Source organism: Leptopilina heterotoma, unplaced genomic scaffold (assembly GCF_015476425.1).
Source record: "Leptopilina heterotoma isolate Lh14 unplaced genomic scaffold, ASM1547642v1 Lhet_114, whole genome shotgun sequence".
Classification (NCBI taxonomy): domain Eukaryota; kingdom Metazoa; phylum Arthropoda; class Insecta; order Hymenoptera; family Figitidae; genus Leptopilina; species Leptopilina heterotoma.
In genome coordinates, this window is record NW_025110833.1 from 5,995,437 (window position 1) to 6,014,210 (window position 18,774).

General features: G+C 20.5%; 3 protein-coding genes across 9 annotated transcripts in view; all 3 read left to right on the plus strand.

The window, feature by feature from the left end:
- The window catches only part of LOC122506812 (solute carrier family 26 member 10-like), a 28,499-nt gene extending 27,852 nt beyond the window's left edge, over positions 1–647 (plus strand). For all 7 annotated transcript variants that reach the window (XM_043619166.1, XM_043619157.1, XM_043619172.1 and 4 more), the window contains one exon: positions 436–647. In XM_043619166.1, coding sequence (XP_043475101.1) covers positions 436–617 — 182 coding nt within the window. In that variant the 3' untranslated portion in view covers positions 618–647. The remainder of the gene's footprint in view (positions 1–435) is intronic.
- A 1,445-nt stretch (positions 648–2,092) lies between these two features.
- Positions 2,093–4,051, plus strand: LOC122506897 (signal peptidase complex subunit 1). Its single transcript, XM_043619312.1, has 3 exons — positions 2,093–2,247; positions 2,765–2,824; positions 3,801–4,051. Exons 1-3 carry the CDS (start codon positions 2,203–2,205, stop codon positions 3,981–3,983), a joined length of 288 nt encoding a protein of 95 aa, XP_043475247.1. The 5' UTR covers positions 2,093–2,202; the 3' UTR covers positions 3,984–4,051.
- Positions 4,052–9,482: 5,431 nt separating this feature from the next.
- On the plus strand, positions 9,483–18,461 carry LOC122506889 (histidine-rich glycoprotein). The gene is made up of 4 exons (XM_043619300.1): positions 9,483–9,570; positions 14,323–14,393; positions 15,661–15,938; positions 18,187–18,461. Exons 1-3 carry the CDS (start codon positions 9,550–9,552, stop codon positions 15,893–15,895), a joined length of 327 nt encoding a protein of 108 aa, XP_043475235.1. The 5' UTR covers positions 9,483–9,549; the 3' UTR covers positions 15,896–15,938; positions 18,187–18,461.
- The last annotated feature ends 313 nt before the right edge of the window (positions 18,462–18,774 follow it).

The following is an 18,774-nucleotide window of genomic DNA, read 5'->3' on the forward strand; positions in this document are numbered from 1 at the left end:
CTATCATAATGTTATTAACAATAAATTTATTCTATTTTATTATTCATTTATTTTATCTAAAAAATTTATCTATTTATTTTTACTCGCTTTATTTATTATTTATTTGTTTTATTTATTAATTTTGTATTATATTGCAATTTTTTTAATATTAACCGAAAAAAAATTAATTAGCTTAATAATTATTAAAATTATTATTATTATTATTATTATTATTATTATTATTATTATTATTATTATTTATTATTCCTTATTTATTGTTTATTATTTATTGTTTATTATCAATATTTGTTATTTCTTTTTCAATATTTCTTTTTGAAATTTATAAATTATTATTTATAACTATTATTTATTAATTAAATATTTATTATTATTTATTTTTTAATATTTATTTTTGTAATTTATAAATTTCTTTTAATTGCAATTTTTTCACCATAGGTCCGGTTTTCGATACGATAAGAAAATGTGATCTTGTGGAGAAAAAAGAATGTTATTTTACATTGTTTCCAACTGTAAATGACGCCGTTAATTACGCACAGCATAAAGGGGATATATTACCAGCAAATATCTGGAGATCTTATCAAGAAACTCTAGATGAAAATTCTATTAGCAGATTGTAAATAAATTTCATCGTTTTATAATCATTTTAATACGCATTATCTCATTGTAAATACGACATTTTCCTCATTTATATAATTTTCAAAAAAAACTCTAATTCCCACATAGCAACGCACAAAAATGATATTTTTAAATCTTTACAAGAAAATATATGTATATATTTAAAATCAAATATTTTTGGCAGAAAAAAAAGAATTTACAGAAAATTGTTTATTTAAATATTTTAATAAATAAAATTTCTAATTCTATATTTAATATATTGTGAACATTTTTTTCTCCTCAAAAAAAAAATTTTTTTTTTCAATAATGCTGTAAGAATGCAAACAATAAGAATAAAAAATAATTAAAACGAATAAGAATTTTAAAAAATAATAAAAATAAAATAAGAATTAAAAAATAATAATAAACAAGAACAAAATTTTTTTATTCGATTCTCGAGAAAAATAATTGAAATTAAAAATAATAAGAATAAAAAATAATATAAAAAAATAAAAATAATGAAATTATAGAGACGAATAAGAATTAAAAATAATAATAAACAAAAATACCAATTTTTAATTTTATTCTTGGGAAAATAACATAAAATAATACCAATAAGAAATAATACAAAAATTATAGAGACAATAAGAATAAAAAATATTTAAAATTTATTTAAAACGAATAAAAATTCAAAATAATGATAAACAAAAAAAAACCAATTTTTAATTTCATTCTCGGGGAAAATAAATTAAAATAAAAACAAGAATAAAAAAATTATAGAGACAATATAAGAATAAAAAATATTTAAAATTTATTTAAAACGAACAAGAATTAAAAATAATAATAAACAATAAAAATAATAATTTCTTTGGGAAAAAATAATTTAAATTAGTAAGAACAGGAAATAATAAAAAAATTAAAGTAAAGAAATTATAGAAAAAAGTAAACAGAAAAAACAAAAAATACAATAATAAAAATAAATAGTATATAGAAAATAATAAAATAAAAAAATTAAAAATAGAAAAAACAAAAAAAAATTTTTTTAAGTGTAATAGAAGTTGAAATAAATTAACGCAAGAAACAGATAACAGATAATTTCGAAATCGTTCAAATATTGTATTCTAAACAATATTCTAATTCATTTGCATATGATGCAATATTGAAACGTTACTTTTACGCAAAGAGAATTCTTCATTACTGAATTATTTAAGAAAGTTACTATTCATCATTCAGTAGTAAAACATGTTTTGAATTTTATTCCAATTTATAAATAAATTCTACAAAAAAATCAATAGAAATAGAAGAAACAAAACAAAAAAACTAAAAATAACTAATTTCGAGAAAAAATCAAATAAATATTTCACAATTTATTTTTCTGCCTTTTTTTTAAGTAGGGAATAATTGAGAAATTTTTAGTGATCAAAAAGAAAAAGTAGCAAGCGTTTTTAAATTTGAATTTAAAAATATTGCCGCCTTTTTTATGTGCAACGTGGCAACACTGCGTTGCAGTGACCTTGCGCACGTGAGTTGTCCACGTCGCGTCAAACTGTTTACATTCAGCTTGACATATTCACAATTTAAGGACAATTATTAATTATTTGTGCAAAAATGAAGGACTGGATTGAATATTTTAAAAACATTCCTACCCATATGGTAAGTTTGAATCATTTTTTAACTGTCAAATAATTGTATTTTTCAATTGAATTAGTGACAATTGACAGTTTACTCAATTTTGAGGTTAGTTTTCACCGTATGTCTCCTCTTTTCTTTAATTAAAAAATTGAACTAGTTTTTGGAATTTTTAAATTACTTTTCATAATCCAGAAGGAAATTATTATTTTCCTTAATTATTTTTCTTTTACACTTTATTAATACATCATTTTTTGTAATCAATAATGAAATAAGAGCATTAAACGTGTTCCTGAATTTTTCGGAACAATCTTGGATTTATTTTTCATTTATTTATATTATTTCGTTTATAATTTAATTATAGTAAATTTCGAGTGGTTTCGTATTTTAATTATTGTCGATTGTTACTAGTTGATTTTTTTTATTCTTACACGTATGCACTTTGGATTATAACGTTTTAATTATTGTTATTATTGTTTTATTATTATTATCATCATTATTTGATTTCTATATTTAGTTTTAAATAAAATAATTTTTACAGGACTATGAAGGACAAGCCAGGGCGGAGAAATACTTCAGGATTATTATTACACTTTTCGGGGTAAATTATCTACAATATGTAATTTTCAACTTTGATTTTCAAATAAAAGAAATTTTTTGTACTACAATATTTTTAAACATTACTGTCAAAGAAAGAAAAAAAAATTAAAATTAAAGAGTTAATTATTTTAATCTACAGAAAAAAATAAGAGTAAAAAAATACAAATTAAATAAGTTCCATTTAAAATGTAATTTTTAATTAAAAGAAAGTTCATTCGAATTTTCAAAACATCAGGAACATAAAAATTAATTATTAAATGTAATAAAAAGAGAAGATTTAAAAGAAATTACTAATTTGTAATTTTGTATAATCTTTGATGATAAAAATTAATTAAAATAAAAAGAGAAAAATTAAAAGTAATTATTTTGTAATTTTATATAATCTTTCATGATAATAATTAATTTAAAAATATTAATAAATAAATTGAAACAAAAAGTGAAGATTTAAATTAAGGAATTACAAATTTGTAATTTTATTTTGTAAAATATGATTTTTGTAAAAACGATAATAATTTTAAAAAATTAATTATTGATTAAAATAAAGAGAGAAGAATTACAAAGTAATTTTATTTTACAAAATTTGATTTTTGTAAAAACGATAATAATTTGAAAAAATCAATTATTAGTCAAAATAAAAATAGGTTCCAAAGAAATAAAAAATTTGTAATTTTATATAATCTACAGAAAATGGTTAAAATATTTCCCTTTAGTGTAAAACTCAATTTGTGATTATACAATTATAAATACAAAACACACACTTGTGAATATATTTAATAGCAGTAATAATTAAAAACCTAATTATAATACTATGAAAAATAATAAAATTACATAATAAAATATTTTTAATTAATCCCTAATTTTCTAATAAGAATGAAATATTCGATTATATAAACTTAAAAAAAATTTCTTTATGTAATGAAGAAAATAAATTTATATAATTCATTTTAATTGAACTAATTGATAATAATCAATTTCAGATGATTGGATTTATTTGGGGATACGTGGTTCAACAATATTCGCAAACAATTTACATTCTCGGCGCTGGTTTTCTATTGGCGGCAATTATCACAATTCCACCTTGGCCCATGTACAGAAGGAAACCATTGGACTGGCAAAAACCACAAAGTGAAACATCCACCAAAGTTAAGAAGAAGAAATAATAGTCCGAATTTTTGAAAATTATCGACATTGTAAAGTCAAATGCAATTTTAATTTTTTTCAAATTTTATATTTTTCTTCTATTAATTTCAAAAATCAATCATCTCTCATTTTCTTTATCATCAACTTTCTTTCAAATTTCTTCCCTTAAATTAACTTTCTAGTTAATTAGAAAATTTTCATTTTTTTACTAAATACTCTCATGTAGTAAAATTTGAAAGAATTTCGTTTAATTGAAATAATTATTTTCCAATGAAAATTTAATATCTTTTTTAATGTTCAATTAAAGATTGTTCGATTTTTAACGTTCAATTTAAGTTTCAATTTTTAACGTTCAATTATTCAATGAATCGTTCTTTGTATTCGATGAGAATTTTTATTCTGTGATGTTATCTTTTTTCTAACACAACGGTATCAATGAAATAATTTTTGAATGTGCCATTTTGCAGTAGTTCATCAAATTTTGTTAATAATTATTAAATCTAATAAATTTTTAATCATTGTTGACAAGAAAAAGAAAGAGAAAAAAAGTTTCATTTCTCTTTTACACAGTAAAAATAAAGAATCACTTTGCTTTCAACGCAACAATACACAATTAACATTCCGGCAAAGAATTCACGATTGGAATGAACGATAATTGCAAAATGGAATTCAATTCAATGACTGAATGATAATTGTGAAGAGCGCATTTAATTTTTTCTTACACTTATTCGTTATAATTTAAAAAATCATTTTGACTCTTGACGGAAAAATTTTTTATACAACATAATATATTGGGATATTAATAATTAAAATTTTTTCTCTGTGCAAGGAAGTGAGCGATTTTAAAATAAATATCAAATGTCACACAATTGTTAATTTTATTCAACAATATTTATTTCTTACAGTGAGAAAGCGAGGAATGTTTTTTTTTAAATCAAGATCTAAAATGCGAATTACATGTTCAATGAGTGTTCGTAACAAAAAACTATTTTATAAGATAAAAATCTCTTGCGTAAGTCGATATAATTTTTAATTCATAATAGTGTTTCAACATTAAAGGTGGTGAAAATTTTTCAAAAGACTAAAAATTCAAAGCGTTCTCAATTTCTTTAAATTGAAAACTATTTTTATTCATTGAGAAAAAAATTGAGATTTTAATTAATTTTTATTCTATTTCGATCATGATACGAAAATGAAAGGAGGAAGACTGAAGAAAAAGGACCAAAGAAAAAGTAGGAAAACGAATAAAAAAAGAAAGACGAATAAAGAAAAAGGAGGGAAAAGTTCACCACGAGGAAAATACCAGCAAACTAATTGACGACAACTTATTAACAAATTAGTCAATAAAAAAAAGACGCGCACCTCTTCTTCTTGGAATGAATCCAATGCGTGCGTGACTTTCTTTGACTGATTTCTTTATAAACATATTTTTTTTCCAGCAGAGCTCACTCGATCGAATGTGAACATTCCTCTAAACAAAATGAAAAATTCTATTTCTATAAGCCATACTTTCACCAGTTGGGGGCGAGGGCAATTGGACAAAAAATTCTCTATAATATCAGAAATGGATTTTTGGGAGAGGGCACAATATTAAAATAATGCGTGTAATAGATGTGGATGTGTATCAATTGCGGGAAGTCATTGGCCCACCTTTTCTCTATGGGTAATGTGAGCGCATTTCTGGTACACGATTATTATGATTACGAAACACTTTCTCCCTTTATAACTGATACCTTGGGACAGGTAAAGTGTAATACTTCCTGTTGCACCACTTTTAAGATTAAAGATGTCTATTTCACTTGTCGGGTCACTTTATGGCATTCGCAATATGCAACGACCAAGTCCACGGTCATATAATTATTCTCAAACACTTGATGAATTTTTTTTTTTTTTTTTTCGACAAAAATGCCTTTCTGCTTTTTAAATTGAGTGAAGAATTTTTATCACACAAAAAGTGCAAAAAATTGATAATAAAAATGAAATAAAGCCAAATAATGAAAATAAATAAGTAAAATAATAATTAATGTAAATTAAAATAATAATAAAAAAAATGAAGCAAAATAATTAAAATAAAATAATAATAAAAAAATTAAGCAAAATAATAATAAAAATAAAGAAAATAATAATAAAAGTAAAGAAAAATAATAATTAATATAAAATAAAATATTACCAAAAATAAAGTAAAATATTAATAAAATTAAAATAAAGCAAAATAGTAAAAATAAATAAGTAAAAAATAATAATTAAAACAAAATAATAATAAAAGTAAAGTAAAATAATAATTAATATAAAATAATAATAAAAATAATAACAAAAATAAAGTAAAATAATAAAAATAAATAAGTAACATAATAAAAAAAATTAAGCTAAATAATAATAAAAGAAAAGTAAAATACTAATTAAAATAAAATATTAACAAAAAAAAAATTTAATTTCAAAAATTACTTTTTTTAGAATTACACTTTACTAGAGCTTCGAAATAAATTTTTTTCTTCAAAAATAATAGCTTCCTTGACATAATCAACAGTTTGCTCGTTTTCAGAGAAATCGTTCTAGGAATGTAAAATAAAATATGACCAAATAAGTTCAAAGTAATTATTACTTTTTGTATTAAAAAAAGCAATTTTTTCTCTCTTTCGAAAAAAAATTATTTCTAAAATTAAGAAATTGGGTGTTTTTGAAAGACAAATTTTTTTGAGAAGAAAGAAATTCCCATTAAAAAAAGTAATTCAATATTATATAATATAAATCAAATTATAACATATGACCAAATGTGCTTAAAGTAATTATTTTATTATAAAAGAAGTTGATTTCTTTTTTACTATTTTTAAAATTAGGAATTTTTTTTTTTATAAATTCAAATTTTTTTTTACAAGAAATGAACTTCCATTAAAAAATTTAATTGAATTATATAATATAAATATAAAATCCGACCAAATACGTTTAAAGTAATTTATTATTTTTAAATACAAAAGAAGGTGATTTTTTTTCAAAAAACGATATTTCTAAAATTAGGAAATAATTTTTTAACATTCAAATCTTTTTTGAAAGAAAGAAAATTTAATTCCGATTTAAAAAGGAATTTAATTGAAAATTTTTAGTATTATTTTATTTTTTATTATAACAGAAATTATTATTATTATTTTAACATAATTTTATTTGAGCAAAAAAAACTTCTTTGAAATTCTTGAAAGCGTAAAGAAAATTATTTTCAAATTTATATTATGAGATTTTTTTGGAAAAAGAATAACTATAAAAAATATATTCGCGCATAAAAGTGGAAAAATACAAAAATATTTTTTCCTCCGATATACATAATGAGGGCATGTGTGTATATGTATATATACCGAAGTTGATTATATACTTATAATCTGGATTATAAAAACGAAATTTCTCTAAAACTTTACGCTCTATATTTTTATAATAAACTACATATGTATGGTTCGTAAGTTTTGAACCATAAAACTCTGGGATTCCCCAAGCGAGCGCGAGCGCTTACGTGATTTTATATGCGAAGCTACGCAATATTTTTTTTTTTATAGAATTCATTTTATCTGTCATATTAACTTCTTTATTAGCATCGCCTCAAAATGTATATTAAACATATCTATATATTTTTTTTTACCTTCAAATTTTTTTTTAATTAAGAAAATTTAAACAATTTTCATACTCATTTTAATAATTTTTTATTAACAAATTTTATCGTGAATTTTTACATCGTTTTCATATTCGTAATAATTTTGAAGAATTCTAAAAGAAAAATTTAGAATAAACGTAAAATTAATTCAAAAATTAGAACAAAAAATTTCTACTTTTTCTAGTAATTTTTTAAGGAAAGAAGAAAAAACAATAATATTTTAATCGTAAAGGAAACGATTAAGTCAAGGAATTTTTTTTCCCAAAATTCAAGTTCGAATTTGTTTAACAGCAACTTGAGGAATTTTTTTTTTTAATAATTAAGAATTAAAGAAGTTTCTCAATTTCCCTCAAAATTAGAAAAAAAGTTACACAGAAGAATTTTTTTGATAATAAAATATTATAGATAATTTTTATTTCATATGAGAATTTATGAAAACAGTAATCTGAGGAATTTTCTTTTAATAGAGTAAAATCCAGAAGTTTCCTCAAAATATCAAAATATGAACAGAAATTTTGGGAAGATAAACGAAACGATAAACATACAAAAACCAAAACTTTCTTTGGTTTTTTGAAAATAAGAAATAAGAATTTTATTATTATTATTTTCATCATTATAATTTATTTAAAGATTTTTTTCAGCATTTAGAATACGTTCGAGAATTGTTTTCAAAAGTTAAAAAAGAACTGTCATCAGAAATTTTTTGATGATAAAAAAATTAAAGAAGAAAAATAAAAATTCTTTTCTTTTGATGATAAGAACTTAAAGAAACCAAAATTAAAATTCTTTTTCTCAATAACACTTGAAGAAACTTCAATGAAGAAAGGTTTTTTTGATGATAAAAAATGAAGGAAACCAGAATAAAAATTTATTCTTTTTGATGAAAAAAAATTGAAGAAACCACAAACAAAAATCCTTGTTTTGATGATAAATTGAAGAATCCAAAATTAAAATTTGTTTCTTTGAAAAAAAATTGAAGAAACCACAATAAAAATTCCTTTTTTTCAATAATAAAATAATGAAGAAACGAAAATTAAAATTCCTTCTTTTTCCAAAGGATAAAAAATTGAAGAATCCAAAATTAAAATTCCTTCTTTTTGATGATAAAAAATTGAAGAAACCAGAAGTAAAATTTTTTCTCTCTAATGCCAGAAATTGAAGAAACCAAAATTAAAAACGGTTTTCGAATGTCAAAAAATAGAAGAAGCCACAATAAAAATTTCTTTGTTTCAACAATAAAAAATTGAACAAACGAAAATTAAAATTCCTTTTAGCAATTTTCGAACAACTTCTCGAAACATATCACGATCAAAAAAAAAAAAAATCTCACAAGATCCACATTCAAAATTTAAATGCGATTCAAAAATTTCACTCTCTCCCATTTCTAACGCATTTAGAATACATTTAAATTTATTTTTTTGCTCCCTAAATTGCAAACCAAATTTCACTTTATTGTCTTCTATAAATAGAAATGTAAAGTACACCATTAGTTTTTGAATATCGTTAACAAGATCACAGATCACTAAATAAGAATACAATTGTATTGAGGCAAAAAAAAAAATTAACTTAATACCGAGCACGCACAGAAAATTATCTCAAAAAAAAATAATAGAAGCAATTTTTTTTTCTCTTTTTTCTAACATAGAAGGGATAAAATTTGAAATTAAACAACCATAACAAAATACTGCTCTTCTATTTCTCTCACTCCGTGAAATGCGACTGGTTCTCAACTTGAAAACCACGTGGAGTTTGTAACCCATATACGTAACTCAAAACGTATACTATATGTATATTGACTTCCTTCTTCGCATTTTACATAACAGTGTAACGCTCCCACCCCTTTTACTCTTTACATTTTGGCATCGTGTAGTCCTTTATAAACACATCGCTGACCACTAAAGACAGAACTGTATCAGCGTGTTCGGTAAACGAAACACTAAAATTTCACCATGCACTCTCACACCATTTTTGTGAGTAGTTTTTCATTTTTTTCTCATTTTTATTTTCATTTACTTTTATTTTTTCTCTCAAAAAAAAAAATTTTTAAACTTTAAATATTTTTCTTTTTTTAAAATACAGTAGAACCTTCGTTAGTGGGCCAATATTTTTAATTTGAACAAACCTTCAAATACGATTAAAAAATTAAAAAATAATTTAAAATTTTACCAAAATTTTTCACGAAAAATTTCATTTATTTTCAAAAATATAATTAAATGATTAAAATAATTTCGAAATTAAATTTGAATAATTTTTTTAAAAGAATTTGAGAGTTTTGAAAATTTCCTTGAATTTAAACTTTTAAATTAGAATAACAAAAGTGAATAGCAAAATAGAACAGTAGAATAACAAAATAAAACAATAGAATAACAAAATAATAAATAAAAGTATAAAGAAGAATAAAATTATTTAAAGTTCACAAAGGTTTGACTGTATAAAAAATCTTTTTTTTCCGTGAGTGATTATTTTTAAGTAGTGAGTGATTTTTTCTAAATTAGTGAACATTATTCTTATTGTTATTATTTATAGTTATTTTGCTATTTTTACTATTTGTTATTTTTATCAGCTATAATAATGCTGTCAATTATCAATTAATATTTTTTTTAATTAATTTTAGTTATAATTAATATTCATTTTCAATTAAATAATTATTTTTATTTTTTACTAAATTATTATTAGTTATTTATTAATTGTTTTTGAATTATTTTATAAATAATTATTAATTGTAAAAAAGAATATATATATAAAAAATATACAAGGAAAAAAATATTTCATTTTATTTATTTAGAATAATTATTAAATATTCACTTGAAACAACTATAAATTTCACTAGATTAGAATAATTTTTAGTTGTTTCTGATAAAACTTTTGCTATTCTAGAAAAACTTATCGTTGTTCCAAGTGAAGTGTTTTTTCCGTGTAAAATAAAAAAATGATAAAAAAAACTCTATAAGAATAAATATTTTACAATGAATTATTAATTATTTTTAATTATTAATTATTATTTGGTAAACAATAAAAAACAATATTATAAGTAACTATTATTATTAATTATTTCGAAAACCTTTTTTAATTTTGGTTTCTTCATTTTCTCTCATTAGAAAGAAAAAATTTTAATTCGTGTTTCTTCAATTTTTTATCATCAAAAAGAAGGAATTTTACTTTTGGATTCTTCAATTTTTTATCCTTTGGAAGAAGAAAAAATTTTAATTTTCGTTTCTTCATTATTTTATTATTAAAAAAAGGAACAATAATTTTGAATTTTACTATTATTCCTATTATAATTATTATTATTATTTTTATTTTTATTATTATTAATATAGAACAATAAATGAATCGAATTAAAAATTTATTGAATTAATAATTTACCAAAAAGAACATAGATATTAATAAATAAATCTAAATTCAAGTAAATAAACAAAATAAATTAGTTTCATGTATATTTTTCAGAAATTTTTTTTCTTTTTGCAAAAAAAACAAGTAAACAAAAAAAAATCCAGTAGAAAATTAAAAATAAAATTACACACTTTTTTATTAGTTACGATTACTTTTTAAAAATAATTATTTTTCTTTTTTGCCATAACATTTTTTTACCACATTCGCTAACCTATGAGAAAAAGTAATTATTTTTCCTGTTTATAATTAATAAAAAATAAAATAAATACAGTAAAAAAATATAAATAAAATAAGAAAAATAAATGCAGTATAAAGAATATAAATAAAATAAGTAAAGTAAATAAAATAATAACAATAAATAAAGTAGAATAAACAAAAATATTTAAAAAAATAAAGAAAAATTAAGAAAAAGAAAAAAAAAAGAAAAACAAGAAAAAGTTTATTAATTCCAACAAAATACTCGATTTTGAATAAATTCTAAAAACTAATTTTTCTTTCACTGCACGTAAACTAAATACAAATAACAATAGAGACATTAAATATTATATAAACGCGTTTTCTAAAAAAGAAAAAAAAAATTGAAGAAAAAACCAATTTTTTTTACACGCATCAAAAAATTTGATGACCATTTGTCGAAGAAAGTCGCTATCAATTACACATATAATGTTTTATTTGATTAATTAATGAACTAGAGTTTTCGAAAAATAAATAATCACCTGTGAAATACATATATTTTGAAATGCATATAAATATATAAAATAAGGAAGAAAAATTTGTCCCACTTTATAAGTTTATAGTAAAATAACTTTTCATGCCTCAATGAATCATCCGCGAGACATACGGAAATGAATTTATCTGTTTAACTTCCTGAATATTTATGCCTGACGCACAGCATCATTATTACACTTACATTTTCACTTATATCACTATATAATTATATATACCTACATGCGTGCACATATAACTCAATCGGAACCGATCAAATATATAATTACAATCTAGTCAACTTTATCCGCGTTGTATCTTGATAAATATAAATGAATATTAAATTATAAGGCACACAATGAAAATAATATTATTTTAATAAATAATAATTAAAAAGTTTAGATCCCTTATCTTGTCTCTGATAATTATGCGAATTTATTCACAGTACCAATAAATAAAATCAATATTTGAGTTAATAAATTAATAACATTAATTGATAAAGTATTAATCTGAATGTAAATTAAAACACCTTTAAATTTAAATAAAAATTACAATAATAATTATAATAGTAATATTTATTTTAATTTTCAATAATATAATAATTTTTATTTATTTAATTAATTAATAATAATCAAAAAAATAATAATCAAAAATATTGTTTGTTCTTTTTTGTGGTTCCTTGAACACTGTTGTACACAAGCAGAGTAAATAAATTTATAATAGTAATAATGATAACAATCAAAATAATAATAATAATAATTGGTAAAAAAAATAAATTTTCAATTTCTAATCTCTATTAGGAAAATTTATAATTTCAATTATAAGGACCGGACGCACAGAAAGAAAGTGAGAATACGAAAATATGCGCAGAAGAAAACTTTCAATTGCATTTCCATTTGCACTTAGAGTCAATTATTTATATTTTATTTGATTTTTCCGTAATGCTATACTTATTATAAAACCATTAAGAAATATATTTCATCATTTAATTTAACTTAAAGGAAAAAAAAAATTCGTTACAGGAATGAGAGAGTTAATATATTACTGACGTTATGGGAAACTTTCATATATATGTGTAAAAACTAAAATATTTTTATAACTATTTTCATTTAATTAAAATAGTATAAAAATATTTAGTAGTAAAAATATAAACAAATCGTACACGGTGAATATAATATATAAAATATTATACTATATTATTTATTATAGAGTGGGAAATATGGTTAAAGATGAATTTAGAGAAATATTTATAAGTAATTTAATTAATTAATTAATTAACTATTTAATTAATCAATTGTTTAATTATTCAATTAATGGATTATTTTTATTGACTATCCGACTAATTAATTGATTATTTTTTTTAATTATTAATTGCCTATTCGACTAATTAGTTGTTTAATTATTCAATTAATTGATTAGTTTTTTAAGTTATTGACTATTCGACTAATTAATTAGTTCAATAATTATTTAAGTTACTAATTGACTATCAGACTAATTAATTGATTAATTTTTTTAAGTTATTCACTGACTATTCGACTAATTAATTAGTTCAATAATTATTTAAGTTACTAATTGACTATTCGACTAATTACTTAGTTCAATAATTATTTAATTTACTAATTGACTATCAGACTAATTAATTGATTAATTTTTTTAAGTTATCAACTGACTATTCGACTAATTAATTAGTTCAATAATTATTTAAGTTACTAATCGACTATTCGACTAAGTAATTATTTCAATAATTATTTAAGTTACTAATTGACTATTCGACTAATTAATTAATTGATTAATTATTTAAGCGATAGACTATTCCACTAATTAATTAATTCAATAATTTTTTAAATAACTAATTGATTATTCGACTAAACAATTAGTTGAATCGAATTAGTCGAATCGATTGACTATTCGACAAATTAGTTAATTGATTGATTATTCGAATAAACAACTAGTTAAATAATTATTAAAGCGATTGACTATTTGACCAAATAATTAATTAATTAATTATTTAATCCATTGACTATCCGACAAATTAATTAGTTGATTAATTATTTAAGTGATTAATTAACTAATCGAGTAATTAATGAATTGATTAATTACTTAAGTGGTTAATTAATTAATTACTTAAGTGGTTAATTAATTATTTTAGTAGTTCATTGTTTATACGACTAATTAATAAATTAATTCATTATTCAAATAGCTAATCGATTATTTAATTAATTAATCAATTATTGAAAGAGTTAACTAATTTTTTAATTAATTGATTAATTATTTAATTGACTATTCGACTAAGTAATAAATTATTTTATTATTTAAGTAGTTAATCGATTATTTAATTAATCAATCAATTGTTTAATCGATTAACTAACTATTCAATTAATTGATTAATCATTTTAGCATTTAATTGATAATTCTAGTAAATCAATTAATTATAGAAAACGTAAATTGTTTTCATTATTTGTCATGATTCTGATTAGAAGATGTTAGCGAAGAGTATTATATTAGAGAAACTTGAAAACGTTTCGCATACAAATAAACACCGACAGACGATTTAAGACACATGTATCTGAACAGAAGTGACAAACTGCATTGTGATTCATTAGAAATTCACTGTCACGTTTCAGTTCATCGTGTTTGGAATTATTGCAGCAGCAACAGCTGCTCCAGTACCAGGTGGACACAGCAGTCATCATCAGTAAGTAATCACAATCATCAGCGCAGTATTAATTTCCATTCATTGCATCTACTTTAGAATTATATGCGAAATCAATACTTTTTTATTATTCAATTAATCACTATCAATAAAGTTACTAATTTTTAATTCATATTTTACAAATTATTAATAATCAAATGTCACAAAATACTATTTGAAATTATTATTCAAAAATTATTATTTCACTGAAAAATAAAAATTTTATTTGATTCAAATAATTGATTACTTGTCTATTATCAGATAAATATTTACTTGAATCAAATAATTCTTTTATTCAAATCAAGTAAATTACATTTGCTTCAAATACAGAATTTATTGGTTCGAATACAATTTATTTGATTTAAGTCAAAATTATTTGATTTAACTCAAAATTATTTGGTTATCAAAATTATTTGGTTTAAATAAAAATTATTTCATTTAAACAAAAATTATTTGATTCAAGTAAATATTTATTTGATAAAAAGACAAGTAATCGTTTATTTGAGTCAAAGACATTTTTTTTTCCAGTGTTGAAATTATTATTCACAAATTATTTCTAATTTATATTCAAAAATATTATTATGTTTCATTAGTATTCAAAATTAATTATTTTTAATCAAGATATTAATTAGTATTCAAAAATTATTCATTCTTATTAGTATTCACAATTTTTTAATTAACTGAAGTTAATAATTAATATTAAAAAATTACTATTTGAAATTATTAATGTTATCAGTCGGTACTAATCATTATTTTTTACTTAATTAATTAGTAATTAATATTAGTTTAATTAACTAATTAAAGCTAAAAAATGATCAAATACTAATTACTAATTATTTAATAATAAATAATTATGATAATTAATACAAATTATTTATTAATTTTGTAAGTGATTAATTGACTATTCGACTAATTAATTAATTGAGTGATTAATAGACTATTCGACTAATTAATTAAGCGATTAATTGACGATTCGACTAATTAATTAAGTGATGAATTGCCAATTTGCCTAATTAATTAAGTGATTAATTGACGATTCGACTAATTAATTAATTAATTAGTATTAATTTACAAATATGCTAATTATTAATTAATTAATTAACAATGAAATATCATTAATTAGGTAATAATTAGGTAATTACACTGATTAATTGCAATTATACGAAATAAATTATAATTATTTACTAATTAATAATCAATTACTAAATAATTATAATTTTTTTTACTAAACTCCTGTTTCTTTATTGCAATATCGATAATTTTTGTTTAGCGTAAAAATCCACGTTCCCTATCACGTGCACACTGTTCATCATCATCACGTGAAGAAAATTCCTTATCCAGTTCATCATGTTGAAAAAGTTCATGTACCCGTTCACGTACCAGTTCATCACGTTGAAAAGGTTCATGTTCCAGTACCATACAAAGTAGTGGAAAAAGAATACGTGCCTGTTCCTATTCATGAAAAACACGAGGTTCCCGAACATCATGGAGGATGGTGGGATTGAGACTGATCTTTCGAAAAAAAAGACAAAGTATTTAAACCCCAAAGTGAGTTGAATTATTAATTAATTGTTTTATTTCCTCTCTTTTAATTATATACCTAGCAAATTAGAAAATTATATTTTTGAAAAATAGTTAAATTATTAATATTTACTATTAAATTATGTAGTTAATTAAAAATTATATTTTTGAGAAATAGTTAAATTACTACTTAATTTTTTATCTTTTTTCGCATAATTTTCAATATTCACTATTTTCATAAAATTTATCAAAGATTTAATTATTGAAAAAAATTTTTGATACAATTTTACGAAAACATTCAATTATTTTCATAAATAATAAAATTTCATTTAGGAATTCAATTATTTTCACGACAAAAGAATTCAATTATCTTGTTAAACAACAAAATTTTCCCCATATAAAATAAATTATTTTAAGGAATTTTAATAAAATTCTTTTCTAAAATTCAATTATTTTCATAAATATTGAAATTTATTACAAAAATTCAATTTTTTTGAAAAATAATAAAATACTTTAAGAAAAATAAATTAGGTATTTTCAAAATTTTTTAAAAATTCTCGTCAATAATTAAATTATCTTTACAAATAGGTGGCGAAATTCTTCTCAAGAATTAAATTATTGTGAAAAATTTTAATAAACATCTTGTCAAAATTTCAATTATTTAAACAAAATTTAATACAATTCATCGCATAAATTCAATTATTTCCATAAATTATTATTCAAATTCTTCTCAGGAATTCAATTATTTTTGAAAATTTTAATAAAATTCTTCAAAAAGTTTTCAATTTTTTTCAAATGTTATAAAATTCAATATTATTGAATAAATATTATTTATTTTTGTATTTAAATAATTGAATTCGTAGAATTTTCTAATAAAAATTGATTTAAAAATGAATTTCGGTTAAAATTTTAGATAATAATTTAATATTAATAATAATAATAATAATAATAATAATAATAATAATAATAATAATATTCTTGTAAGTTATTAAATTTCAAAAGATTTAAATTTAACATTTTTGAAAATCTTAATTTTAATGGAAAAATAATAATAATTAAAAATTATGATAAAAATAAAACAATTGTTTTCGAATAATTTTCCAATTAAAGAAATTTGCAAATATTCGAACTTTTTCTTTGAGTTTCTAATCATTTTTAAAGTGAATCAGAATATTCTTTAGTGTCAGGGGAAAAGTCTAAATTTTGTCTAGAAATCAGGGGAAAAAGAAAATTAAATTTTTGTGGCAACCCTGCTACTATAATTACTTTTTTTTATTATAATTAAATTTCATGAAATTAATTTTATTAATTAAATAATAATTTAGAAAAAAACAAAAAACTGTCCAAAGAAATTTTTTTTTCTTTCTAATTCTTGTAATACTAGTAGTTTTCGACTTTCCCTTTTGTACTCTCTTCCGGTTTAAAATTTTTTCTCCTATCCATTTCCACATATACTTAAGTTGCATATATATATACAACTCTTCGTAAAGTGAGTCACGATACCTGATTCTCCACACGAGGTACTTCCAGGCGAAAGGAAGTTGCTCCACGAAAAAAAATCACAAATCATGAAAGTCAATTTATTTGAATGCAATTTTCATCATAATAACAGCAGTAGTAATTAATTTCTAATTTTTCTCGAGTTTCTAATCAGTTTCGAATATTTCTATTACTTAATGTTAATTATTGAGGAAAAGAAAAAAAATATCTAACGATCAAAACCATTATCTAAATTATTTAATAGTCAAACGTCCCACTTGAGCAGGTTCTACTGAATGATTAACAATTTTTTTCTAAAAGGAAATAATTAAAAATAAAAATAATTCAATTATCTCTTTTTAAAAATAAAAATAATTCAATTATTTATCTTTAAAAAGGAAAATAATTGAATATTTTACTAAAAAAATAATTGAATTTCATTCTAAAAGTACAACTAATTAATTATTTTCTGTAAATAGGAAAATAATTGAATCTTTTTAAAATGAAAAATAATTGATTTATTTTATTCTATAAAAATAAAAAAAATTGCATTTTTTTCAAAATAGAAAAATAATTGAATTTTTTCTAAATAGAAAAACAATTGGAGTTTTTCATTATAAAAATAATTTAATTATTTCTATTATTGAATAAAAATTTCCAAAGTAAAATTTTATTCGTAATTAAAATTAAATATATTATATTAAAAGTGCTCTAAGAAAACATAAATTAAAAAAAAATATTTCTGTACTCTTGAATTGTAATTTGTGAATGTAATAATTATTTAATAATTTTCTAGGTGGTTCTCAAAAATCCGTCTTGACAACAACGAAATTTCGACAAAAATTTAGTGAAATTTTCAAACTCAGTCAAAAATCCAAAAAAAAAATCAAGTACAAGGTGATATAAATCTCCCGCAGCTAAGATAGTTAAGAACTTAATTATAGGTCACGATACATGAATAATTAATTCATGAACAAAATGCACTCGCTCACTATGCTATTATCAAACAATTGTACATATAATATACGAATTTTATTTTTGTACTGCATGCAGATAGTTAAATAAAGCGCTATTTTTCTAAAAAAAAAAAAAGATTTTGTTAATTAATTTTCAATTAAATAATAAATTATCTTCATTATTTAATTGCAAACTATTAGTAACCATATTCCTTTCATCCGAAAAAAGCAACAAAATATTATTTTTTAAATTATTTCTAATATCACCAGTGGTGGTTCACCACATTTATTAATTTTATTAATAATAATTGATAAAATTAATAAATAATTAATAAAATAATATTTATTTTTATTAATTTATTTTTTAAATTTATTATTTGCTTTTTTTATTAATTATATAAATGGTCAATGGAATAAATATCAAAGTC

What these genes read in the sequence shown, in the direction of transcription:
- LOC122506897 (XM_043619312.1), top strand. Translation starts at nt 2,203, where the DNA reads ATGAAGGACTGGATTGAATATTTTAAAAACATTCCTACCCATATG. An exon ending in AAAACATTCCTACCCATATG is followed by an intron (nt 2,248 to 2,764) that starts GTAAGTTTGAAT and finishes TAATTTTTACAG; the next exon opens with GACTATGAAGGACAAGCCAG. An exon ending in TTATTATTACACTTTTCGGG is followed by an intron (nt 2,825 to 3,800) that starts GTAAATTATCTA and finishes AATCAATTTCAG; the next exon opens with ATGATTGGATTTATTTGGGG.
- LOC122506889 (XM_043619300.1), top strand. Translation starts at nt 9,550, where the DNA reads ATGCACTCTCACACCATTTTT. An exon ending in TGCACTCTCACACCATTTTT is followed by an intron (nt 9,571 to 14,322) that starts GTGAGTAGTTTT and finishes GTCACGTTTCAG; the next exon opens with TTCATCGTGTTTGGAATTAT. An exon ending in GGACACAGCAGTCATCATCA is followed by an intron (nt 14,394 to 15,660) that starts GTAAGTAATCAC and finishes ATTTTTGTTTAG; the next exon opens with CGTAAAAATCCACGTTCCCT.